At 39.1% G+C, this 26499-nt stretch overlaps 1 protein-coding gene across 2 annotated transcripts in view; it reads left to right on the top strand.

Annotated features, from left to right (window-relative positions):
• The window catches only part of EPB41L4A (erythrocyte membrane protein band 4.1 like 4A), a 232472-nt gene that overhangs the window by 149358 nt on the left and 56615 nt on the right, over positions 1-26499 (top strand). For both annotated transcript variants that reach the window (XM_045566141.1, XM_045566139.1), the window contains exons 10-12: positions 11528-11619; positions 13224-13301; positions 17699-17820. In XM_045566141.1, coding sequence (XP_045422097.1) covers positions 11528-11619; positions 13224-13301; positions 17699-17820 — 292 coding nt within the window. The remainder of the gene's footprint in view (positions 1-11527; positions 11620-13223; positions 13302-17698; positions 17821-26499) is intronic.

The raw sequence follows: 26499 nt of genomic DNA, 5'->3' as shown, positions 1-26499 counted from the left end.
TCCCCAGTGTATGTTTTTGTCTGCTTTGTCAAAGATTAGAGGGCTATATGAGGATGGTTTTATATCTGAGTTCTCAGTTCTCTGCCATTGGTCTATGTCTCTGTTCCTGTGCCAGTGCCATGCTGTTTTAGTTACTATAGCCTTGTAGTATAGCTTGAAGTCTGGTAAATTGATGTCTCCCAATTTGTTCTTTTTACTTAAGATTGCTTTTGCTATATGGGGTCTTCTCTGGTTCTGTACGAAGCTAGAATTATTTTCTGCTCTTTCCTTCTTCAGTGTTTCGTAGTTATCTCTGTAGAGGTCTTTCACCTCCTTTAGTTAAATGTATTCCTAGGTATTTTATTTTCTTTGTTGCATTGTGAAGGGTATTGAGTCTTTCATTTAGTTCTCCGTTTGACTGTTGTTGGCATATATGAATGCTACTGATTTGTGTACATTGATTTTGTAACCTGAGAATTTGCTGAATTTGTTTATCAATTCCAGTAGTCTTATGGCAGGATCTTTGGGGTTTTCTAGATCTAAGATCATATCATTAGCAAAGAATGATAGTTTGACCTCTTCTGCCCCCATTAGGATGCCCTTGACTCCTTCTCTTGTCTGATTGCTCTGGCTAGGACTTCCAGCACTATTTTGAATAGAAGCAGAGATAGAGGGCAACCTTGTCTGGTTCTGGTTCTAAGCTGGAATGCTTTCAATTTTTCCCGTTTAGTAGGATGTTGACCGTGGGTTTGTCATATGTGGCTTGTATCATTTTTTAAGTCCCATCTATGCCTATTTTGTTAAGCATTCTTATTGTAAAAGAGTGCTGAATTTTGTCATATGTTTTTTCTGTGTCTATTGAGAGAATCATATGGTCTTTCTTTTTACCTCTGTTTATGTGGTGAATCACGCTTACAGATTTGCATGTGTTGAACCATCCCTGCATCTCTGGGATGAAGTCCACTTGGTCGTGATGGATTATTTTTTTGATAAGCACCTGAATTTGGTTTGTTAGGATTTTGAGAATTTTTGTGTCTACATTCATAAGGGATATTGGTCTGTAGTTTTCTTTTTTTGTTGCATCTTTTCCTGGTTTTGGCATCAAGGTGATGTTGGCTTTATAAAACGTGATGGGGAGGATTCCTTCCTTCTTGATTTTGTGGAATAATTTCTGCAGAATAGGCACCAGTTTTTCTTTGTAGGTCTTGGAAAATTTGGATGTGAAACCATCTGGTCCAGGACTTTTTTTTAGGAAGGTTTTTTTTATTGGTGTTTCAATTTTGGTACTTGATATTGGTCTGTTCAGGAATTCTATTTCTTTCTGATTGAGCCTGGGGAGGCTATGTGTTTCTAAGAATTTGTCCATTTCCTCCATGTTTTCAAGTTTATTGCATAGAGGTTTTTATAGCATTCACATATGATAGTTTGTATTTCCATGGTATCAGCTGTAATTTCTCCTTTTTCATTCCTGATTGAGCTTATTAGAGTCCTTTCTTTTCTACTTCTCATTGATCTAGCCAAGGCGTGTCAATTTTATTTTTTCAAAGAACCAACTTTTTGTTTTATTATTCTTCTGTATAGTTTTTTTTTGTTATCAATTTCATTTAGTTCTGCTCTGATCTTTGTTATTTCTTTTCCCCTGCTGGGGTTTGGGGTTGGTTTGCTCATCCTTTTTCAGTTCTTTAGGTGATTCATTAGATTGTTTATTTGTGATCTTTCTGTCTTTTGGATGTAGGCATTTATGTATATCAATTTTCCTTTCAGGACTGCTTTAGCTGTGTCCTACAGGTTTTGATAACTTGTGTTTTCTTATCATTTAGTTCAAAGAATCTTTTGGTTTCCATCTTAATTTCCTCCTTAATGCGATAATTATTCAGCAGAAGGTTGTTTAGTTTCCATGACTTTGTGTAGGGATGAGAGTTCCTGTTGGAATTTATTTCTAATTTTATTCCACTGTGGTCTGAGAATATGCATGGTATAATTTCTGTTTTTTTAAATTTGTTGAGACGCATTTTGTAAGTCTTAGAGAAAGAGAAAAATGTATATTCAGTGGTTTTTGGGTAAAATGTTCTGTAAATGTCAGTCACCCCCATTTGTTCTACAGTTCTGTTTAAGTCCATTTTTCTTTGTTTATTTTCTATTTGGGGGATATATCCTCTTCTGTCAGGTGGGTGTTGAAGTCCCTGGCTATTATGGTGTTGCTGTTTATCATTTAGTTTAGGTCAAGTAGGATTTGCTTTATGAATCTGGGCGCACCTGAGTTAGGTGCATAAATATTTAGAATTGTTATGTCGTCAAGTTAGGTGCATAAATATTTAGAATTGTTATGTCGTCTTGTTGAATTGTACCGTTCACCATTATATAGTGACCATCTTTGTTTTTCATTATTTTTGTTGATTTGAAGACTAAGTTATCTGAAGCCAGAACTGCTCTACCAGCTTTCTTTTGGCTTCCATTTGCCTGGAATATTGTTTTCCATCCCTTCACCTTGAGTCTGAGTGCATCCTTGTGGGTTAGATGTGTTTCCTGAAGACAGCAGATATTTGGCTTTTGTATATTTATCCATTCAGCCAGCCTACATCTCTTTAGTGGGCAGTTCGAGCCATTCACATTTATTGAGAGAATTCATAAGTGGGACAGATTTCTGTTCATCCTGTTGAGTTGAACTTTGTTGCTTTGTTTTCTCTCTTGAGCCATTGTGGTATCCAGCCTTTGACCTTTAGCTTTTGGATGATTTTACACTGGTGAGTGCCTATTGTATTGATCTGTGTGTAACACTGTTGAGTCCTTCCTGGAGGGCAGGTCTTGTCTTGATGAATTCCCTCAGTCTTTGCTTGTCTGAGAAGGTCTTTATTTCTCCATCATGTAAGACATTTAGTTTTTCATGGTACAAGATTCTAGGCTGGACATTATTCTGTTTGAGAAGCATGAGAATGGGGCTCCAGTCTCTTCTGGCTTGTAAGGTCTCAGTTGAGAAGTCTGAAGTTAGTCTGATGGGTTTTCCTTTGTAAGTTACCTGCTACTTTTGCCTTACCGCTTGCAGGAGGACTTCTTTTGTGTTTATCTTGGCCAGTCTGATGACTATGTGTCTTCCTGTTGCAATGATTCTTCCAGGAGTCCTTTGAGCTTCTTGTACCTAGATATCTAGATTTCTAGCAAGGCCAGGGAAATTTTCCTCCATTATATCCTCAAATAGTTTATCCAACTCTTGTGTATTTTCTTTTTCACCCTCAGGGATGCCTATGATTCTCATGTTAGGCCTCTTCCCATAATCTCACATTTCTTGTAGGCTTTGCTCTTCTCTCTTATTTTTCTGCTCTATCTCTGCGACTGACTTATTTAATTGAAAGATGTTATGTTCAGTCTCTGAGATTCTTTCTTCTGTTTGATCTACCCTATTCTTGAGTCTTTCCACTGTGTTTTGTAATTCCTTGAATAAATTCTTCATTTCCAGAAGTTCTGTTTGATTTTTTTTTAATATTTCAATTTCTTTAGTGAATTTTTCTTCCAAGTCCTGGATTTTTTTGTGGTTTCTTTGTGTTGGGTATCCATTTTCTCTTGCATATCATTGAATTTTTTACAATACGGGTAAGAAATTCTTCTGTCATTGCAGTATTCTGAATTTGGTTGGTATCCATTGCTAGAGAGCTGGTTGTTCCCCTTTGGGGGTGTCCTTTCAGTTTGATTCTTCATACTTCCAGAGTTCTTTTGCTGATTTCTTCCCATCTGGAGCAGCTGTTGCTTCTTACCTTTGAATTTTTGGTTTGTTTTTTAACTTATTTCAAAATATTAAGGGGTTACAAATGTTTTTGTTACATTGATACCTTTTATAACACTTAAGTCAGGGCTTTTAGTGTGCTCATCACCTGAGTAGTGTTTGTTTTATCCAGTAGGTAGATTTTTACCACTCCCCTTCCTCCCTTCCCCTCTCCCCCTTCTTGATTTCCAATGACCTTTATATCTATTTTTCAGATTTAGTATATATTTTAAACCATAACCCACACAGCTGACAAAAGTACTAGAATATTTTTGCTGTTTTTGTTCTTTTATTGTGAAATATACATGCAGAAATGGAAATTAATTTTTATTCTCCAAGTGCTCTGCTGAAATGCACAGTGATTTTTCAATTAAAATCATAGTACATTTCAAAAAGAATTTTTAAAAAAACAACTGGTGTGTGTGTTTAAAGGGGTGTTCATGGCTAGTGCAATATTTCCTAAACTGTAATACTTAAAATACACTTTCCTGAAAGAAAGTTCTTTGCTCAAATAAATTAGGAAAATAACCCACTCTTGGAGATTCACAGTACACATTAACACATTAAAAGGTCTGAATGCTTAAACCCAGTGTTTCCTGTAGTTATCTCACCACAGAAACTTTTCATGCCAGTTCTGCAAGACACTAGTGTCGTAAGGAGCACTCTTTTGAGAGTATTATGTAAAGAAAAAACTTGAAAGCATGGGATAATATTTTATTCAGTGTTGTAAAAATTTCCTTCTGACTTCCCTTTCCAAGTAATAACAAAATTGGTAAATTTTCTTGCAGAGCTCACTCTGAATTCATGAATTAGGTTTGAACTCAGGACGCCTGGAAGAGAGAGCAATGAAAAACGTGAGGAAAGCCACTAAGACCCTCTGCCCAGTGTCTCACAATATATCAATATAGTCCAGTTTTTAAAACTACAGTCATTCAGTCTCACCATTTAGAAAGAAAAAAATTCTCAAAACACATAAAATTTTATCATCTCTGTTTGGTATATGTTTCCAATTGAAGAATAGTTTTCAGTTCTACCACTTGCCTTCCTTTGCTTTATCAGTTATTAAAAAGAAAATTAATTTAGTCATTTGCTATCAGGCTTCTAATTATTTTTTTATTTCCCTCCCAGTGCTTAAAGTAAATTAATGATTGCCAAGTTAAATATAAATCTTGTATGGATTGAATGGGGGAAAAAAAGAGCAAAAACATCCCACAATACTTCAGACTTGGAATCTGTACTTTTTTAAAGCCTCTCCCCGACATCTACAGAACAGTGATAGTAAACCTCTCAGCTGTAGATCTTCAAGTATTTATATAATGATTGTATCTCATTATCCTTACAAGTACTCATCTCTTTTGCTCTTAAATAATGAGCTATGCAGTATACCTCGGATTACTTCTAGTGACCTTGGATATGGGACAGTTGTATCATAATAGGATTAAGAAGGTGTTCATCCGCCTAAGTCTAGGGAGGCTGGGGAAGGCAGACTGTCCAGAGCAGAAACAGGGAGGAACTGGTTAGAGTGCAGGATTTTGTATGGCAGTGAGGGGCTCATGTCAAGAATGGAGGGTTGGGAGAAGCAGTGAAATGTGACTGTACCCAGGCAGCATAAGTGGCTGTGCCTCTTGCAGTGTGAGCCCTTCAAGGGTCCTGTTAGTAATCTGAGTACCCTTAGGCACAGCTAGGTGAGAGCGGATTTACGTATTTGACCTTGCCAAAAGAGAAACAGCCAGCAAAGATAGTAAAAGAGACTGAGAAGACCAGTGGGAATTAGGTTGGGCATTTGTTGATATGATACACGTCCTGAATTTATACGAATGATGGAATTAGGGGTTTGAGCCAAGCTTACATAGGGTCTCAGGGGGCAACGATATCCACATGATATCGGACTTACAAGTGACTTAAGCTTCATTAGCTTATATAATAAAAAGAAATAGATTCAAACAATAGCTTTGCTTCTGGCATGAAATGACCAAAGTTATAAAAGTATTTGAATAATTTTGCCAAAAACAAGCAGTGGATACTTGGATAAAGTATTTTAGCAGTAGGTTGGTATGAACTTCTTTAATTAAGTGGCTATTCATCTCTGTATGAAGGAGTATAAATGTGTTAATTGGCCATGTTTATCTGGAAAAGGGTTAGTGAGTGGCTGAAAAAGATGTTTGAAATGCCATGTCAGTTACATTCATGCCAGCAGTAACTGTACGTGGCAAAAAGTACACAGAATTCATTCAGAATGGCTGGCTTCCATTTCAGTTATGTTAACCTTTCTGTCAGTATTTGGATCATTCTGCCAATAATGAGATAAAAAATAGGCAGCTTGTCTGAAAGCCCACTGTAAATGGAGAATGAGTTCATACTTGCCATTTGCACTTGGCAGAAGTAATTAGGAGGCCTGTGGGGAGGATCTTTGTTCCTTTAATTTATTTATACCCAGAGAAATTTGAGAAAAACCCAATTCTGGTTGGATTTGAAATACCTTTTGTTCTTTCCTTAAGTGATGGTAGTTGAAAAAAATTATTAAAAATTAGGTATCCTGTGACCAGACCTGTTGTTGAAACGTAAAAGAATACAGATATTTATATGAAGAATAAAGTGAAAACTGATGAAGAAAAGATTGAGATTTAAAGGAGATATGTTTCATTTTTAAGACTGAATACTTTTTTGTTTCTCCCCCACTTCTGGAGATCTGGATTATATGTAATTGAGTTTTGAAATTTTTATTTAAAGATTTAAATTATACCATTTTGTAGATGTTTTGGCTGAAACATTAAAGTGTCTGTGTCACAGAGACGTTGTCCTTAGCTGTCATTTCTCTTGCTACACATAGTGCTTCAGTTGAAAGGCACAGGGAGGGTGGTGGTAGTGGGGTAGGGGAGTGGAAAAGCGTGTCCTGATATTCTCTTTATATGAACAGTTTATCCTGATAGAATGCAATCAAATGCAAAATTATTTTTAAATGAATGACCTGCATATTATATTTTAGGATAATCCAGCACCCTTAAAAGCATTCACCCCTTATAGTTGAGGTTGCTTCTGGGAAAGGGAAATGGGGACAATGGTGGGAAGGAGATGGAGTTGTCATTGTGTTCCCACTTTGGTAACTTTCGGCTTTTGTTACACGTGTGTGTTATGCAGTCATGCATAGCTTACCAACCAGGATATGTTCTGAGAAATGTGTCACTAGGCAATTTGGTCGTTGTGTGCACATAACAACTTGTACTTACACAAACCTAGAGTGTATGGCCTGCTACACACCTAGGCTATATGGTGTAGCCTGTTGCTCCTGGGCTACACACCTGTGCGACAGGTTACTGTTCTGAATACTGTAGGCCGTTGTCACACAATGCTAAGTATTCGTGTATCTAAACGTATCTAAGCATAGAAAAGGTACATGGTTTTATAATCTTTGGGACCACTGTTGTACATATGTTCATTGTTGACCAGTGTCCTTACGCAGCACATGACTGTACATTTTTTTAAAAAAAAGAAAAGTAAAAGAAAAAAGAAATTCCCCTCTGAGCACTCCTATCTCCTGACAAGAACCTGGGCTCTCCCAAGAGTGGGAACTTCTATGATTTCCTGTGCTCTCCCCCACCCCACCACCTTCCCCTACTACCTACCTTCCACCCCCAGTTCCTTTTGCCATTGAGGAGAATAGTTCTGAATTCATTGACTTTTCTTCCTCATCTTTAATTTTGTAATCCCTACCCCTTTCACAGAAGTCACCAAAGATTTCATACTGTGAAATGCAGTAACCTCTTTTTAAACCCTATTTGACCTTTCTGGGTCACTTGAGACTTCTAATCTTTCTTCCCAGCCTCTCTGACACCATCTCTTGGTTTAATTTAAGCTCCCTCCCTCTGCCTTCATGAGCATCTTTCCTGTGATTCCACCTTTATCCATTCTGCACGTGCTCCCTGAGCAATCTCATTTACTCTTGGATGAGATTGTCTGTGTCAGTAGATGTGACCTCTCTCCGGAGTTCTGAGCCTGCATGCTTACTGGCCCACTTGCCATTCCATGAGCATCTCAGAGTCAAACTGTCTTAACCTGAACTTATTATCTATTCCTTTGCCACCTAAATCCCCATTTTTGCCCACTTGCTGTATTTTAGTAATTAGCAGCATCCATGCCAGAAACCTGGGAATCATCCGAATTTTCTTCGAAAACCTAACAAGGTTTTGGAATTACAGCTATCCTTGCTGTAATATGCACAGGTTGGCTTTGTTTCCATCACATCCTTTGATTTTACAAATAAACCGCTAAGTTGGGCAGCATCATTCCAGTTGAACTGGGAGATGTTTCATGCATATCAATGTTCTGTCTTAGTTAAAAGTAAAAGACAAATAATTTCAATTATTCCTCTGCACTGACAATTTTGTATCTATGTGTCCATAGAAACCTCATTTCGGAGGCATTTCTGCATTTGAGACTTGAGTTCATTTGTTAAATTTGAAACTAAATCAGCAATTATATAACTTCAGAGAATTTGTGATATATTGTTTTAGCACTCATATTTTGCTTAACTTTCTATTCAATCAGTTAAAATAGTACTTTTGTAAAATTAGAATCACAGACATTCCTCTTTTTATTGTACTTTGGATATTGCACTTTTAAAAGTTGAAGGTTTGTGGCAACCCTGTGTCAGTAGCCAGTTAGCACCATTTTTCCAACGGTAAGTGCTTGCTTCATGTCTCTGTGTCACATTTTGGTAACTCTCATAATATTTCAAACTTTTTCATTATTCTGTCTGTTTTGGTGATCTGTCATCAGTGATCTTTGATACTAATATTGCAATTGTTTTTGTGGCACCACAAACCATGTCATATAAAACAGCAAACTTAAACGGTAAGTGTTGTATGTTCTGACTGCTCCACTGACCTGCCATTCTCCCAACTCTCTCCCTCTCTTTGGGCCTCCCTAATCCCTGAGACACAACAATATTGAAATGAGGCCTCTTAATAATTCTACATTGGCTGCTAAGCATACAAGTAAAAAGAGTTGCACATATCTTATTTCAAATCAAAAGCTAGAAGTGATTAAGCTTAGTGAAGAAGACATGTCAAAAACCAAAAGACAGGCTGAAAGCTAGGCCTGTTCCACCAGTTAGCCAAGTTGTGAATGCAAAAGAAAAATTCTTGAAGGAAATTCATAGTGTTACTCCAGTGAACACGGCGATGATAAGAAAGCAAAACAGCCTTATTGCTGATATTGGGAAAGTTTTAGTGGTCAGGAAGGAGGATCAAACCAGCCACAGCATTCCCTTAAGCCAGAGCCTAATCCAGAGGAAGGCCCTAAGTCTCTTCAATTCTGTGAAGGCTGAGAGAGGTTGATTCATGAGGCTTAAGGAAAGAAAACATCTCCATAATGTAAAAGTGCAAGGTGAAGCAGCAAGTTATCCAGAAGATCTAGCTAAGATCAATGATGAAGGTGGCTACTCCAAGCAGCAGATTTTCAATGGAGACAAAACAGCCTTCTATTGGAAGAAGATGCCAGGACAGACTATCTTGTTAGGGGCTAATGCAGCTGGTGACTTTACCATTGCCCATTGACCATTCTGAAAGTCCTAGGACCTTTAAGAATTATGCTAATTACTCTGCCTGTGCTTTATAAGTGGAACAACAAAGCCTAGATGGTAGCACATCTGTATAGTTGGTTTACTGAATATCTTAAGCCCACCGTTGAGACCTACCGCTCAGTAAAGATTCTTTTCAAAATATTATTGCTCATTGATAACGTACCTGGTAACCCAAGCACTCTGATGGAGATAAGCAAGGAGATTAATGTTTTCATGCTTGCTAACACAATGTTCATTCTGTAGCCCACCGATCAAGGAGCAATTTTGACTTTCCTATTATTTAAGAAATACATTTCTTAAGGCTATAGTTACACACAGATAGTGATTCCTCTGATCAGTCTGAGCAAAGTTAATTGAAAACCTGGAGGGGACTCATCATTCTGGATGCCATTAAGAACATTTGTGATTCATGGGAGGAATTCACAATATCAACATGAACAGGAGTTTGTGAGAAACTGATTGTGAACCCTCATGGATAACTTTGAGGGGTTCAAGACTTCTGTGGAGGAAGTTTACTGCAGATGTGGTGGAAATAGCAAGACAACTAGAATTAGAAGTGGAGCCTGCAGATGTGACCGAATTGTTGCAATCTCATGATAAAACTTGAACAAATGAGCAGTGACTTCTTATGAGCAAAGAAAATGTTTTTCTTGAGAAGAAATCTATTCTGGGTGAAGATGCTGTGAACACTGCCGAAATGACAACAGAGGATTGAGAACAGTACATAAACTTAGTTGATAAAGCAGCAGCAGGTTGAGAGGATTGACTCCAGTTTTGAAAGAGCTTACACTGTAGGTAGAATGATACCAAACAGCGTTGCATGCTACAGGGAAATCTTTCATGAAAGAAAGAGTCTGTTGATGTGGCAAACTTCATTGTTACCTTATTTGATTGCCACAGCCACCCCAGCCTTCAGCAACCACCACCCTGATCAGTCGGCTGCCATCAACATCTAGGCAAGACCCACCCTCAACAAAAAGATGACAACTGGCTGAAGGCTCAGATGATTGTTACCATTTTATTTTAGCAATAAAGTGTTTTTAATTAAGGTATGCATATAGATTTTTAGACCTAATGCTATTACACACCTAATGGACTACTGTATAGTGTACACATAACTATTATATATATGCACTGGGATGCCAGAAAATGTGTGACTCACTTTATTGTGATAATTGCTTTACTATGGTGGCCTAGAACCGAGCTTGTCATATTTCTGAGCTATGCCTGTATCTCAGTATCCATGGGGCATTGGTTCCAGGACCCCACCCCCTGCCGTCTCCCAACCCCTGCAGATATCAAAATCCAAGGATGCTCAAGTCTCTTTTATAAGATGATGTAGTATTTGCAGGTAACCTATGTATGTCTTCTTGTATAGTTTAAAATGATCTCTAGGTGACTTATAATACCGAATATAATGTAAATGCTCTATGCATGGTTGTTATACTATATTTTTAAAAATTATCGGCTTTTTGTTCTGAATATTTTCTATTTGAGAATAATATTTTCTATTTGAGTCTGCAGATATGGAACCCACGGATATAGAGGGCCAATTATACTGTCTTTAATATTGCTTTGTTTATTATGTATTAGATATAGAGAATCAAGTACTTACTAGATTAAAATAATTAAAATTTATTGTATATTAATGTGACATCTTAGATCTGTCATATCATTTAATTTACCCAATAACTTGGTGTGGAGTAGAGAAACTAAGAATCAGAGATGTTAACCTCATTTGCCCAGATACACTGTTGTGGCAGTTGCTCCTTCTGAAATTCTTTAGACATCAGTGTGAGTGTGCCAGTAATCAGTTAAGGAATGGATTTGTGAGCATCTCCTTTTTATTGGGAGTTGGTTTCCACATGGCCAGTGTTTTTTAGGTATCAGTGGCCATGTGTGAGGGAAGATTTTTCAGTACTTCAGTGCCATTGCCCAAATTATCCATAGTCATGGCAATGTGGATACAGGTAATAAAGGTGATTGCACTAAGACTTAAATGGAATTTCTGTTTTATAATTTTAATTAACAGAAGGTGATTTTAATGCAACCCTCCAAATATAGTTAACTATTCTTTGTTTACTGTGTTAACAATAACCTCTCTGCTTCTTTGAATTTTTGTTGCCTTGAGTGGCAGTTGGTCATCTGAAAAATGCATGGTGAATAATTCATACCCTCTCTCTTCTTCCCTCCCTTTCTTTCTTTCTCAGTGCAATGAAACCTCATTCTTTTTTGAAGCTCGAAGTAAAACTGCTTGCAAGCATCTCTGGAAGTGCAGTGTAGAACATCATACATTTTTTAGGTACGTTATTGTGAAAGTTTTGTTCATTGTCCTAATAAATGAAAATGGCATTTGTCTTTATAGCAATTCTGTTCTTTCTACAAACAGAAATTTAGAAGTGCTTCCCTTTTATTAGCTTTTTTTCAGCTTCTAATTCTCTGGACTGTATTAATACAAACATATATACACACACCTGGGAAATTATCTTGGGAATTTTGTCACTGTGTTGATTGACTGGTGTTCAGGTTTTCATGACAGTTAATCATATCAGATGTGGTAATTCACTCTTTCTTATATATCATACTGCAGTACTTCCCAGTTTAGGGTATTTTCAACAGACACCACCACGGGGAGTTCTATGCATACACGTGTGTATATGCATATGCACATGCACATAAACACATACATACAGATAAATCTTGTTTGTTCATACTGTAAGAAAAGATCGGGGGTAATTTTTTTGTTTACGTAAAAAGTGCAGCTTTGGCTAGCACCCGTGTGGTATTGGTGGAAATTATTCTGCTGTGGGCATACTAAATTTGAAACGCCTGTTAGCCATCTAAGTGGAGATATGTAAGGCAGTTGGGTGTACAAGGCTGACTGGAAAGACCAATGTTGATACTTAAGACAGAAGGGGGCAGACGAGGTCAGCTATGGAAAAAGTGAAGAGAGAAGCAGAAAGCCAAGGACTGAGCTTTGGGGCCTTCCCTACATTAGAGGACAGGAACAGCCAGCTGAGGAGTATGAGAAGTGGCCACCAGGAGAGTGGGTTGTGTCCTGGGAACGGAGGGAAGAGAATGTCTTGATGAACACGGCACCGGCAGCCGCATGCAGTGCTCCTGGGAGGTTAAGTAAGATGAGGGTGGAGAAATTGACCACTGCATTGTGGGGACACTTTTTTTTTGTTTCATGCCCTTACGTTGTAAAAATAAAAGAAAGTATTAGCAGATAATACAGTAAGCTTTAGTATTATTTTTAAAATTCACGCAAAATTGAAGTCTTCCCCTTATTTCTATTTGATTTGCATGGAGCAGTTTCTCTGAATAGCATGATGTTAGAGAATTATTCTTTTAAAATGACCAGTATCCTTAATTTAGTTTGTATTCAGGGAGGGATGTGGCCCAGAGAGCCTAAGACGTTGCCTCCAGCTCAGCGGGGCTGGGCTGAGTAGCTCCCTGTGGCGATATCTGGTGAAAGTACCCTAAAATGGGAAGTACTGGAATATAATGTATAAATAAGAGTGAGTTACCACATCTGATATCATTAACTGTCCTGAAAAGTTGGACGGGAGTAAATCAACATAGTGACAAAATTCCCAAGATAATTTATGCAGAGGAAGTAAGTTGACTGAACACTATAGCTTCCTAGGGCAATGATCTCTATACAGTAGTCTTCAAAAGTATGAATATTTGACATTATATGTATATAAAATTCTAGGGTCTGGTTATGTTTCAAATATTAGCTTAAATTAACTAATCATTTCCAGTGGAATAAATAAAATATTTTGACTAGCTCTGTTAAACACTGTTGCACTATTACTTTTTCTATATAGCCTTATGAGCAAATATTGTGTAAATATCTGTGTTTATGAGTCTTTATCTTATTTTCTTTTCAAAATTAATTAGAATGCCAGAAAATGAATCAAATTCATTGTCAAGAAAACTCAGCAAGTTTGGATCCATAAGTTATAAGCACCGGTACAGGTAATTGCCATTGTTTCCTTGGGATGTGTGAGTGTAAATAAGTAATTCATTTGTCCACATACATGCACGATGAAGTTTATGATTTAATTTTTTTTCTTTTTTTTCTGACAGTGCCAATGTTTTTTGTAATCATAACAGTTTATTAAAACTTTCTTAACAAAAATGATTTTCCAGATTTATATTTAACGTCTGCATTAGCTGGGTTAAGTTTGGGGCTTTTGGAATGCAGTAGAGCTTATTATCTTCAGAAATTCATTTTGATATAATTATCACTTATTTCTAATTAGGTTCTGTGATTATGAAACAATGTAGATATTCTGAATAGTAGCTATGTTCCTAGGACATTCAGTTGATCCCCTATTTTAACACAATGTATACTTTATATCGTGCATGGAACCATGTTTTTCTGCAACTGCATATAGTAATGAAAACTATTATATTTCAATTTTATTGAGCAGTTACTGTCATGTATTGTGTTAAATGTTTTCCAGTTATTGCTTCATTTAATTATCACAGTCTTTCTGTAATATGCTTATTAACATTTGAGGAAATTAAGGCTCAGAGAGGACAAGTCATTTTCTAAGGTAACCCAGCTAGGAAGCAGTGAAGTGAGATCTGCATCCCTGTGGTCTAACTCCAGAGCTCACGTTTTTAACCATTAGGCACACTGTTAGCCTGTTGTGGAAAAGCCTGATCATCACGCAGCTAGATCAGTGCTTGGGTCTTTTTCTAATACCAGCATTAAAAATGGAAGTGCTGTCTTTTGCAGCAACTTGGATGGAACTGGAGACCATTATTCTAAATGAAGTTTCTCAGGAATGGAAAACAAACACTGTATGTTCGTTCTCACTAATAAGTGAGAGCTAAATGATTGGTATACATGGGCATAAAGAGATGTATAGGACATTGGAAACCAAGAAGGGGCACGTTAGGGGTAAAACTTACCAGCTGGGCACAATGAACACTATTCTGGCAACTGGCACACTAAAAGCCCTGACTTAAGCATTATGCAAGGTAGCCATGTCACAAAAACATTTGTACTCCCTTAATATATTTTGAAATTAAAAAAAAAATTTAAAAACGAGAGTGGGTTCTATATTTTGAAAAAGAATTTGGTTTGTTTCACTTTATTCTGTTCAGTGGGAAGCCTGGTATTAGGCAAGGCTTAGTATTAGATGCCCAGAGACACAAAGATCCAGATCTAACCACCTGTGCCTTCACAGAGCTACGGTGTTGTCAGGCAATGGGGCAGGTCCCCAGGCTTTGTAGAGCTCAGGCAGGGTGTAGAAATGCCACGTAGGGGATGGAACACTGTTCTGTTAGTTCCACTGGAGATGTCACTGAATGAAATGCTTCCTTAGGAGACATAAAAATATAGCAAAGGTGAGCTTCTGCAAGATAGTCGTACTGTATGCCAGATTTTAATTCTTCTCTTTTATAACCCACTTTTTGGGTCTTGAATTTGAGGTCAAAGATAATAAAGGAGAGATTAATATCAAATATTCAGTGCGTTCATCTTCACATATTATTCACTTGGATACTTGCCCATTGGATGACTAAAAAGAAAACTAAGTGTTATTGTACTATGGATGTTCTTGGTATTTATATGAAGGTATCCATTGATATCTAAATATTTACCTTCAGATTTCCAAGATTCTTCCATACTCAGTGATACAATTATGATGAATTTAAGGAAAAATTATTTACTTTTATATTGAGAAGAACAGCTAATAGCCAGTGTTTGGGCCATTCTTCTAGTTGTAGCATAAAACATTGGCAAGGTTCAGAGAGAATGTATAAATCTATTTCCTTGTCATTGAAACAGTGCTAGTGAAAAGGCATCTGTCGTAACATTCATACTATTAAAATTGTAATTATCCTGCTTAACATAATGCTGTAGTTGGCTTCCACAAATTTAGCCATACCTGATTTCTCAGATTTATTGAAATGCAAATATTGTGGCTACTGGGAATAGTTATTAGAAAGCTATTGGATTTTACATATTAAATTATCATTTCTTCCAAGAAAGTAATTAAAGGTAACCTTTGCAGAATTGGAGGCTCTGCTAAATCTGTTCTAATTTCTTGGCTGATGTTAACTGCCTAGTAAGTCTTACTGAATCCTAAATCTACTTGTCTGTATGTAGGGAACACTAACAATTCATCTCACTGTCCAGAGCTTAGGCAGGGATGGGTCTCTGATTGCTGGGTGGTCATTAACACATATACTGTTTATTGTCAAAAGAGGGCAAACAATCAGCCTTTATATTACAGTATATAATAATATATATTATTATATTATTTTATTGTTATATGTTACCATATTCCAGGAGATATCCTGGAATGAAAGCAGAGCTATAGAAACACGGACAGCCCCCTCCTTCACCCTGCAGTCTTTTAGAGCGTGGAGTATAAAGAACAGCTTAACAAGTGGCTGCAGCATGCGAATGTGGGTGTCTGGGTGTATTTGTGAGTATGATTGTGTTTGTGTTTATGGTGGTGTGTGAGTGCCTTTATGGGTGTGCGTGTGCACATATGTGATGAAGGGAGACAGAGTTCTAGTCTTTACTCTCCTGCATTTTAGGGCTTGTAAAATGCCAAAGAGATTCCTACACCTTTTGAAAAAAGTGATTACATAAGGAAAAAAATTAGACTTTTTTAGTGATATAGGACAATCAAGATTCAAAATTAAATTTGTGAGGAAAGGCTGAGCTGAAATCTGACCTTGTAATTTTTTTGTTGTTGTTTTATTGCCAGAGACCAATGATTGAAATAGAAATTAAATCTTTGATTGAATATTTTGTTATACATTGATATCTTCTTCTCTGAGCCCCTTAAAAGTTAACCTTGTCTCTACCTGTTGTTAAGTTTGTGGAAGACTCCTCGTTTTGATTAATGAAGGAATTGTATAGAATTTACACTCCAGAAATGAAAGAGAGACCTGAGGAATCCCCGCCCACCCCCCCCAGCCCCGGGAATCCCAATGTCCTCCTAGTAGGTCTTAAAGCTCAGGAGCTGTCATGGGATTTCATACCTCATGAAGCATGGAAGAGAGACCACGTTCTCATGAGAAACTTCTTTGTGTCAGGTGCTTTCATGTGTGCAGCTTTGTCTAATTTACATAGTGACCCACCAAAGGAGGTATTATATCCCCATTTATACAGATGAGAAATTGGAGCCCCCACCCCCCAAGTAAAGTAAGGACCTTTAATCAGTAAGTGGCAAAGCTGGGATTTGAACCCGGCTGTCTCTACCTCACTTTGAGGCTGAAGGGCTGCTGGCAGTGACATTGAGCAGAGAAGTGGGGAGAGTGTGCCAGGGTGAGGAGGCAGGGAAGTGGGTGATCACGGAAATGAAGCTCTGTCCTGTCACAACAGAGCCACCAGACATGCGTAGCTTACACTGTAAGTGGCTATACTTGTCAATCACTTTCTGTTACTAGGAAATAGAAGCTTTCACAGAAGCATATAAAAGGTGAATTTTGCAAGTCTTATTTAATCTCTTTTGGGGAGACATTCACCATCATTCTGTAGATATGAATAGCATTTGGGGCCATTAATAGGCTGTTTTGCTTCCCATAGATGGCTCTACTTGTGGTGATCAAACTAGACATATAGAAATGCATTTTTTTCTGTATCTAGATGATATTTTCCTGCATGAAAGTGAGGGTCATTCAAGGGATCAAATTCAGCAATTGTGGAGTAAATTTTTAGTAAGATGAATGTTCAGTGAAATCTAGCAAATAAAATTACATGATTCCTTGGGAAGATTAGTTGAGAAGGTAAGTCCGGCTCCAGGGGAAGCTTGCCCTGTTGAATCTTCATGGGATCTTTGGAGAAGTGGCACTTTGTCACTTTGTGTGGGGTTCCAGGCCTGCCTTCAATCTTCCCGGGCACTTGATCTGGCACAGATGACGTGGGCATGGTGAATGGCTGATGGTGCCATGGCAGGGTTCCGAATAAGATCATATTGAGTGGTCTTGTGGGGACCAGCTTGCCGTGTAAGTACAACACAGAGTCAGTCATGTGAAATCATTACCCTTGCATGATTTAGCCCAGTGTCATTTCTGTATCATTTAGTTGTAGAGCTCAAAAGACTATCAGCAACCTTTAGTTCTAGCACATCATTCTACTTAAATCTAAATCTAACTCCTCCTTTAATAAACTTTCTTCTTGTTTCTTCTTCTAAAAGATATTCTATCTAATGTAAATCCCCTCCTAGAATTTAATACTGCTTCTTCAATATTGCAGTGAGAATTGATTAAAAACCCCTGTGTGCTTATGGTCAATTGAGTCTGTTTTTCATCTCTCCGTACTTAGCAGATGTTCTGAATGAGCTGTTTAATTTTGTAACTGTGTGGTTTTACCTTTTTGCTAATCATAATGTTGCTTTTTCAAGTGGTAGGACAGCTTTGCAAATGAGCCGAGATCTTTCTATTCAACTTCCCCGGCCTGATCAGAATGTGACAAGAAGTCGAAGCAAGACTTACCCTAAGAGAATAGCACAAACACAACCAGCTGGTGAGTCATGGTGCCCCCAAACCATCTAGTAACCTTGCAGTTTTCTTTTAGCATGGAGGTATAAGTTATGCTCAGGTGGTGACTATAGCCATGCAGTCTTTTTATTGTTAACACTAGAAATTTTAATTTGACCTAGGAAATGTTCAAACTGTCAGTTATTATTAAGTAGACAAGTAGTAGTCTGCTTGAATCACCATGACCTGCTTAATGGGTGTACTTTGTTTTTGAAGGGGTTTTATTTTAAATAAGTCCCAAGTGAGTACTTTCTTAGTTTGATATATCTGAGATTGAATTGAAACAAACTCTTAACTAACAAAAGTCTTAAAAAAAAAACACTGTTGACATAATTTGTACAGAAACCAATTGGTTTTCTGGTTATTGTTGGTTTTTTGTTATGAAACATATTGTGCACATAGGAAGTACAGAATATATATGTATGGGCATACACATTTATGTGCACCCACATGCTTGCACGGGAAGCATCCTCAAAAGTCCTTTGTGGGCCTCCTCTGATCACGTTCTCACCATCTCATCCCCCTAGTCAGAGGAAACCCCTGTCTGCCTTTGTATTAATTATTTTCTTTTCATTATAATTTTACTAATATAGCATTCCTTGAACAGATTAGTTTATTTTGCCTATTTTTAACATTGTATCAATGAATCCTGGTATGTATGCTTTCGTGTCTTGGTTTTTCCCGTCAACATTATGTGTAGTGTGTACTAAAGTGAATATTCTAATGCTTGACAATTTAATCCTAGTCTACTATTGATGGACATTTGGGTTATTCAGATTTTTCATTTTGAATGCAGACTGTTTGTTTAATAAAGCCACCCAGTCAGTTTTAATCCATGTTCAATGCTCAAAGCTCACAGAATTTTATGTAAAGTGGTATTGCTGGCGTTGGTGTGTGGCTTGGTGATAGATCACCTGTATCTAACACTTTCCAGAGCCCTTTCACGTTGCTTATCTCCTTTGAGCCCTTCAATAACTGTGTGAGGTGTGGGACAAGGAAAAGAGTATGTTCCCACTTTACACATGAGGAAGATGTGGTTCCAGCAGTTATACAGAGGTGAGGCTGGGTCTCCTGGGTCGTTCTGCCATATTGTGTAAAGTGAATGGAATTTTTAATAATAATTAATAACTGAGCACTGTGTGAAAATTGACATAGCATCGTGACATCATTATTTCATGCTAAGCCTACGAAGAATGTATATGGGTCTGTTCCACCATTCCTGGGTGTAAGAATGGCCCCTTTATTGTTTCAAAGTCAAATCTGACTCTAGGTCCCCTCCTCTCAGTGGGGTGAGAGGAAATGAAATTCTTTCTTATGGTTCCATGGTGGCAAAAAAAAAAAAAAACATTTAACACTGCAATTGCTTACCTTGACATATTATTATTATCTTTACCCACATTTGGCTAATGAGGAAACTTAGATTTAAAGGGCAGTTTGGCTAAGATTGCTGTGGGGTAAGTTCACTGTGCACTGGTTTCCAACTTGTTCGAGTCCAGTGGGAGAGAACACGCTCACGCGCAACGAGTTACATGAAGTGGACGTGTCATGTTACTTACAGGCGGCAAGGACAATAGGAGCCTGGGATCCATCAAGCTGGTCCCCCAAGGCTTAAGAAAGCTGCCTGGGGCAGGTGGGGTCTCAAGCCGCACTTGCAGTACAGCTGAGGGCCCCGAGAGGCAGCCTGCCCTGGGCTATGTACCTCGGGGGCCCACAGTGCTAAAGCTGTGAAGGACGCCCTGATTTCAGGGGGGAGAGGAGCTATCCTTGGTGGTTCTCCCTAACTCAAGGTGTTACATTTATCCTGGAAGGGGCAGGAACAAGGCCTGGGCTGTTTTGGGAAGTTCCTCCCTCTCTGAGGATATTGTATGCCCAGAATATTTTACAGTTATTCTTGAGAACTACAAGCAAGAAAGAGGGGAGAACTGGGGCGGTCCAAGGCCACCCGGAGAACTTCCCTACGATTATGTAAAAAGTAGGTGGCTTAGGAAAAATATTCTAGTCCTCTAATGCCTAGTCTTTAGGTTAATATTTTGCATTTATCTTTATATGAGCAGTCTTAAATCCCATTTGGATCAGCTACGATGTGTTTATAATTAATAAGCAAACTTTCAAAACCTATGCTGTTTGTGAAACACCGTGCGTCATAAAATTATTCTGAAACCAACAGAGAATATCAAATGCATTCCTTGCTTCAAATCAACATTTCATTCCACTTGAGTTGCAGGAATCACACGTTCTTTGTACATACATGTGTAGGTTGCTCCTTTTCTTCTCCTGTGCTCTTTTGAAAATATTTGCAAATATCTGCCTCTCTAGAACTTTTTTTTTTTTTTTTTTGCTGTCCTTGGAAGCATAAATAGTGGAAGCAGATTAATTTAGTGACAAGGTTTTTTGTTTTTGTCTTTCTCTTGGCTTGTGCAGATCCATCCAAATGCAGTTTTCACAGAGCAAATCTGTATTGAGCAGTCACGTCCATCCCAACCCACATCTGAGGCCAGCCTCTCAGTCCACTCTGCTCTGCCTTAGAGGCTGTGGAAAGAGCACCCCCCCACCCCTGCAGCATGGCTGTGGCTGCTGTGTTTAGTGTATTAAAACAGACTCCTGGCCAGGTCCAGTGGCTCACGCCTCTAATCCTAGCACTTTGGGAGGCTGAGGAATGAGGATTGCTTGAGGCCAGGAGTTTGAGACCAGGCTGAGCAAGAGCGAGACCCTGTCTCTATCAAAAATAGAAAAATTAGCCAAGCATGGTGGTGTGTGCCTATAGTACCAGCTACTTGGGAGGCTGAGGTAGGAGGATCACTTGAGTCCAGGAGTTTGAGGCTGCAGTAAGCTATGATGATACCACTGCACTCTAGCCCAGGTGACAAAATGAGACCCTGTCTCAACAAAAACAAAACAGAACCAGACTCCCCTTCAGTAGAGGCTGAGGGTATGGATGGGCCGGGTGGCTAAGGCCCAGCCCAGGTTCCACTGAGGACACTCTCCGAGCATTTGGTAGATCTTTAAAAAATATGGCATGTATTATGCTTTTATTATTAAAAAAAAATACATGACTTGTTCTAAAAAATTTAAAAAACTTACAGGTTTGGAATGTGTTGCTTAAAAAAAAAGGGGGGAGGGAAGAAACCTCAGAACCTTTCCTACCAAAAAGAAAGAAAGAAAAACTTTTCTGTTCAATTCCATTCTCCTAGTATTAGCACTGCATTATAGAGCCTTTTAGTCATTTGTCTATATTTTCTACGAAAGTGGTATGATAATATTTTTCAGCCTGCTTTTCTTATTTAATAATATATCATGGATGTGTTCTCTGTCCTTAAATGTTCTTACACAGCACCATTTTAATGTCTGTATGATTTTCTGCTATAGATATGACATAATTTATTCAACCAATCTTCAATTCGTGACTATGTAAGATGGCTCAAAATTTGAAAACCATAAATATAACTAAAGTTAATATACATGTCATGATATCTTTAAGCATTCATGACTATTTATTATATATTGGAAACAACAGTGTATATCCATCGTGTTTATTCTAAAAAGAGAATTCAACAATGCTGTATTAAAAACTGAGACCACAGAGAGCATGTTTAACTTTGATTTTGAATGCCTTCAGCCCGACTTTTCAAGCCTGTGCTCCACAAACTGCAGCGTGATCCGGGGACCTGGAAATGACCCTCCCCTGGACAGTGTGATTGTCCTGGGTAGGGAAGGACCAGTCAGCAAATGCCAGGGATCCAGGGTTACAGTTGCTGTCGTGCACGTGTGAAGGATGTCATAGGACAGAGATTATTTTTATTTCCTTTTTTAAATGTGACATATTCTTGTTCGTCTAATTCAGTTATACTCTGCTTTGAGCCTCAGTTGGACCTGGCTGGTGCAAAGCCTGTGTGAGCTGTCGTTAACTCCTAAGGTTGTGGTGGGCTTCTAACTCAGAGCAGAATCAGTCCCTGCTGTGCCGCTTGTTCGCATGCTTCTTGTCCAAGCCGCCAGCCCTGCTGAAGGGGGCAGTTCTGTGTGAAGCAGGCCTGGGGTGCGTGTGGGTTGGGCGAGGTCTGTGGTGAGGCTGGGAACCTCTCGGGCCGGGGTTAAGCCTAGCGAGAACATGGCGCCAGGCCTGCCCTGTCCCGCCTCCTGCTGTACTCTGGGCTCCAGAGCAGCTCCTTGTCCAGAAGCTCACTATTTCTGGGACTCATTCGTGGGTAGCCGGGCAGGAAAAGAGAAATAACCCTCATTTTTTTGGAAATTATTTCATACTGGTCAAAGGGAAACAAAAGTGTTGCCTTGGGAAATTACCCTGCCACAGTCACTGAAATTTGTGTTTAAACATTTTGACAATTAAAAATTTTGAAATTGTTGAAATGTTTAAGAAGACATAGTTTATTTTATTAAATTGTACTGTATTTGGCAAAAATGGAGTTATAGTTTAAATAATAAGATAGTTTTTTTTTAAACTTTAATAAGGGCAGCTCTTGATCTTCATAGGCTGAATTTTGTTGGCATTCTCTCTAAAATAAAATTTTAGGACTACAGTTGGAATCATCAGTATAAACTCTCGCTTCTCATTTAATACTTGCATATAATAAAAAACAAATCGTGATATAAATGAGATTGCTTTTTGTTAGTTTGTGTCATTAATTTGTAGTATATGACATTTTACTTTAGAAGACATTCTTTTATTTCTTAAGTTAGTCAGTCAAACTAGATGACTATTCCCCTTAACCTGCATCTCAGTTCTCTGCAAGTTTCCAAAAAGCCTTTTATTCACCTCTCAATCAGGAATAATAAATGCCCTGGCAACTAAAAAGCCATTGTGTTTAGAATCTGCCAAGTTCAGGCCTTGGCACCTGTATGAGGAAGCGCATTCCAGAGTGACGAGCCCTGCACCCGGCAGCCTGCACCCCACCCGGAGGTCAGCGCCAGGGCAGGCAGCCAGAGCATTCCTGCAAATCCAAACTGCCTCGCAGGAACCTGCGGTGAAGCTAGAAGGGAGATGGCAGGAGGAAAAGGTGCATGTGGGTACAGCCCTTTGTCTGACAAGGTCTTGGCAACCCATGCAGGTGGGTTCTTGTCGGAAAAGAGTTTCTGTAATAAATGGGCAATAAAAACAATATTTGCATATAACCCATAATAAGCTCTAAGGAAAGGAATGGGCAAAGCCACGTACAATAGATAAACAAGGCTGTGATTATCGGATGCAACATTTTAAGTTCTTAAAAATATCCTACTGAACACAGAAATAAACAGCTGTAGCATAATCCTTGGACCATTGAAAAGCAAGATAGGATGACATTTTGGCATTCCCATCCTGGCTCTGTAGAAGGGGCCACAAACACAATGCCTAAGGGATCATGACAATGATTTCTGAGTGAGGACGGTGTGTGCCCAGTGTGCATGCAGACAGCTACTGCTTGCCCAAACCAGTTGTTTCTGTGTGGTAGAGTGGATCTGGTGTTGACAGATCTTCCAGTGCTCCAAGAGAAGCATGAAATCTGGATATTTATGTGAACTTTGCAGAATTTAAAATATTGAAATTATTTAAGTTTCATTTTTAAAAAATCTGTGCTAAATTAAACATTTCTGAGGGACAGACTTGGCTTGAGGACTGCCTCTTGGGAACTTCTGATTGGCAGAGCTGGTGTGAATGGCAGACCCACCTGCCCTGGGGCTCACAGGGTTCTCCAACGTGCCCTGTGAGCGTCACTAGGTTGGATTCAAATGCCCCTTCCCTCCAGGCACGGGCACTCCTAGATGGTAGGTCCCACAGTGAGTGAGAACCGTGGCTGACCAGCATCTGCTGGTGATCTGAGGTGGGTGCAGCCAGAGCAGGAGAGACAGAGAAATGCTCGGATACAGTGAAGTATAATTTCACTAGATGCAGGACAGCTCTGGGCTGCTGAAAAATAGTAATGTCAAGAAAGAAAGTAATAATCATTTATTGAGCACCTCTTCTGATTGGTACATCGTGTCATATGCCAGTGAGCAGAACCTCAGCTTGGCTTGTAGGCTTGTGGCAATCAAATCTTTTTTTGTTGTTTGTTAGGTCAGAGGAAAGGCAAGCTATGGGAATGGAGACCAGTGTGTCAGACTGAGGCCGTGTGATCTAATAAGCTGGATCTGGTAAATCCACGTTCAGCTTCGGTACTTCATATACTAAACATGTAATAGTATAAAGTCAGTTAACCGGCCTGAGCCTTGATTTCTTCATGTGTCACATGGGGCTATTACCCCCTGCCTCATGAGCTGTTGTCATGGGGGTGGGCATCCTGCCCACTACTTGTAGGGGCTTGGTACACTTTAGTTTCTTTCTCCTAAACCAAAAGAAAGCATTTCTATGCACAGTGAACCACTGTCAGTGTTTGAATTATATTTGCCATAATAGCATCAACTCCATATACAAAAAATAATAAGATTATATGGAGGTGCTATGGGCTTTTGACAGTGAGGAGTAAGGAGAGGCCAATCAAATACTGTGAGTGGGGCTTGGGAAGGAAATTGGGTACCCTCACTTTATTCTAGAAGATTCGGTGTAAGTCGGGTGTGTCAGAGCACAGTCTCTCTGTGTGCAGGTCTCCTCTGCCCCCCTGCCCGTAGAGATCTTTGTGCCCTGGGGCAGCTGTCAGGAGGCAGGATCAGGAGCACAGAATTAGGGGCATCTTCCTTACTGTGTCCTACTTTTCAGAGCAGCCTTTACTCCCAGCCTTTTAAAAACTATGATTAAAAACCCCACAACGTTGTCTACATTCTTAACCATTTTAAGTGTAAACTCAGTACTGTTAAATCTATTCCTGTTGTTGCACAACAGATTTCTAGAACATTTTCATCTCGTAACACTGAAACCACACCCACTAAATACTCATTCCCCCCCCCCCCCCCCCCGCACTTGGTAACCGTCTTTCTGCCTTCTGTTCCTACCATTCTGACTGCTGTAGGTAACCCACACGAGTGGAGTCATCTAGTGTTTGTTCAGGCCATTTTCCTTCTGAATTTTGCACCAACATCACCATTTTCCTCTCCTCCCCCCAGTGCTCTCGGCTCTCTGGCCACCTTGGCATGTTCTGTGACTATGAGTCAGAAACAACAGCATTCTTATGGTATATTCATAACAGTGATGACATTACTTGATAATTTTAAAGATCATATGGTTAATCATTCTATCGTCTATGTAAGGTGGTTTTCCCTATTTGAAGTAATTACTTCTAGGCCTACCTGGGTGCATTTTCCATGTCCAACAGACAATAGAAACAGAAGACAAAAGGCAAAGCTGAAAGAGCTCCGAGAAGGGAAGCACAGTTGTTGAACGAGGAGCACACGGAGGCTGGGGCTCTGGATCGGGGATTTCCTGAGTAAGTTCCCAACCCCTGAGTTGGTCCAAAAAGTTGTTATTAAACCACCACCTTTACTTCTGCAATGTGAATAGACCTTTCTCTATGCTGTCATCACAGAGACTGAAAACTACCTAAATATCCATTAGTAGGAAACTGGCCTAATAAAATAATACATGTACAGCAACCTCCTCCATGCCCTGCGTGAAATACTGTGTTGTTTCTGTTAAATCTGAAAGCAGGATTTGAACTTGCGTTGGTCTGATTCCACAGTCCCACAGTATCTGCTATGAGAGGCCAGGCTCCACGAGGTGCTGACCAAGCAAGAGAAATATCAGTACCTAATGGTCATTGAGCATCACTGTGTGCCTGGCACTGTACTGGACACTCTGCGTGTAGCATCTCGTTTCTTTTAGGGGCTGCTGTGGCTCTCAGTGTGCAGGTGAGAAGGCAGAGGCTGGGACCTGTCCAGGCCCACAGAGCTGAGGTTTGAACACAGGTCAGTTAGAGTCCACAGTATTGGGGGGGGAAAGACTGAAAAAGAATGTGATAAATTTGTGTGTGCTGATAGGGAATGAGCTCCAGAATATACTATAAATAATGGGGTAGGGAAACAGCGGCACCCAGTAGTATATATAATACATTCCTGTTATATTAAAAAGGCAAAAATTGGTTGGAGGAGCATGCACACAGACATATTAATTTGTAGGCAGCATGCATTAGAAACTAGTAACAGTAGTGGGCTTTGGGAAGGGTTTCTGACAGAATGGGGATTGGGAATGGGAGAGAGAGATATTTTCATTTTAGTTTTTACCAAGCACTTTAAAAAAGCCCTACAGATAATTGTCATAAATGCATTAAGTTCACAAACGCTCATATACATCTCTAATAGATTCTCAAAAAGCTCAGGGCTGAGGACACTGATGGTATACTAGGAAGATTGTATTTGTACAAAATTCAAACGTTAGGAATTTCTCCTGCGTTGTAACAGACAAAATCTGAGTCTTCAAGGAGAGAGGCATAAGACACTTTCGTATCTAGACGTGTTAATCTGGGGTTGAAGTACAGAAGATTGCGTATGGATCCCCAAGTCAGAGCGTGCTTTGTTTCATGAGGAAGATCATGGTAGGACTCAGTCCTTGGATCAGCTAAAATAGAGGACAGTCACTTTGTGTTGTAGGTCAGGAAACTGAGGCCCAAAGAGGTGCAGTGATTTGCAAGTGTAGCAATTTCTGGAACTTAGAGGATATCTGGATGAGCATCAGTAGGCACTGAGGAATGTTTGGGAAAGTGAAGGTAAAGAGAGTGGGAAGAGATAGTAACATCCTAATAGCTCTCAC

This window comes from Lemur catta, chromosome 12 (genome assembly GCF_020740605.2).
Source record: "Lemur catta isolate mLemCat1 chromosome 12, mLemCat1.pri, whole genome shotgun sequence".
Lineage (NCBI taxonomy): Eukaryota > Metazoa > Chordata > Mammalia > Primates > Lemuridae > Lemur > Lemur catta.
This window is presented reverse-complemented; position numbering and strand designations above follow the sequence as displayed.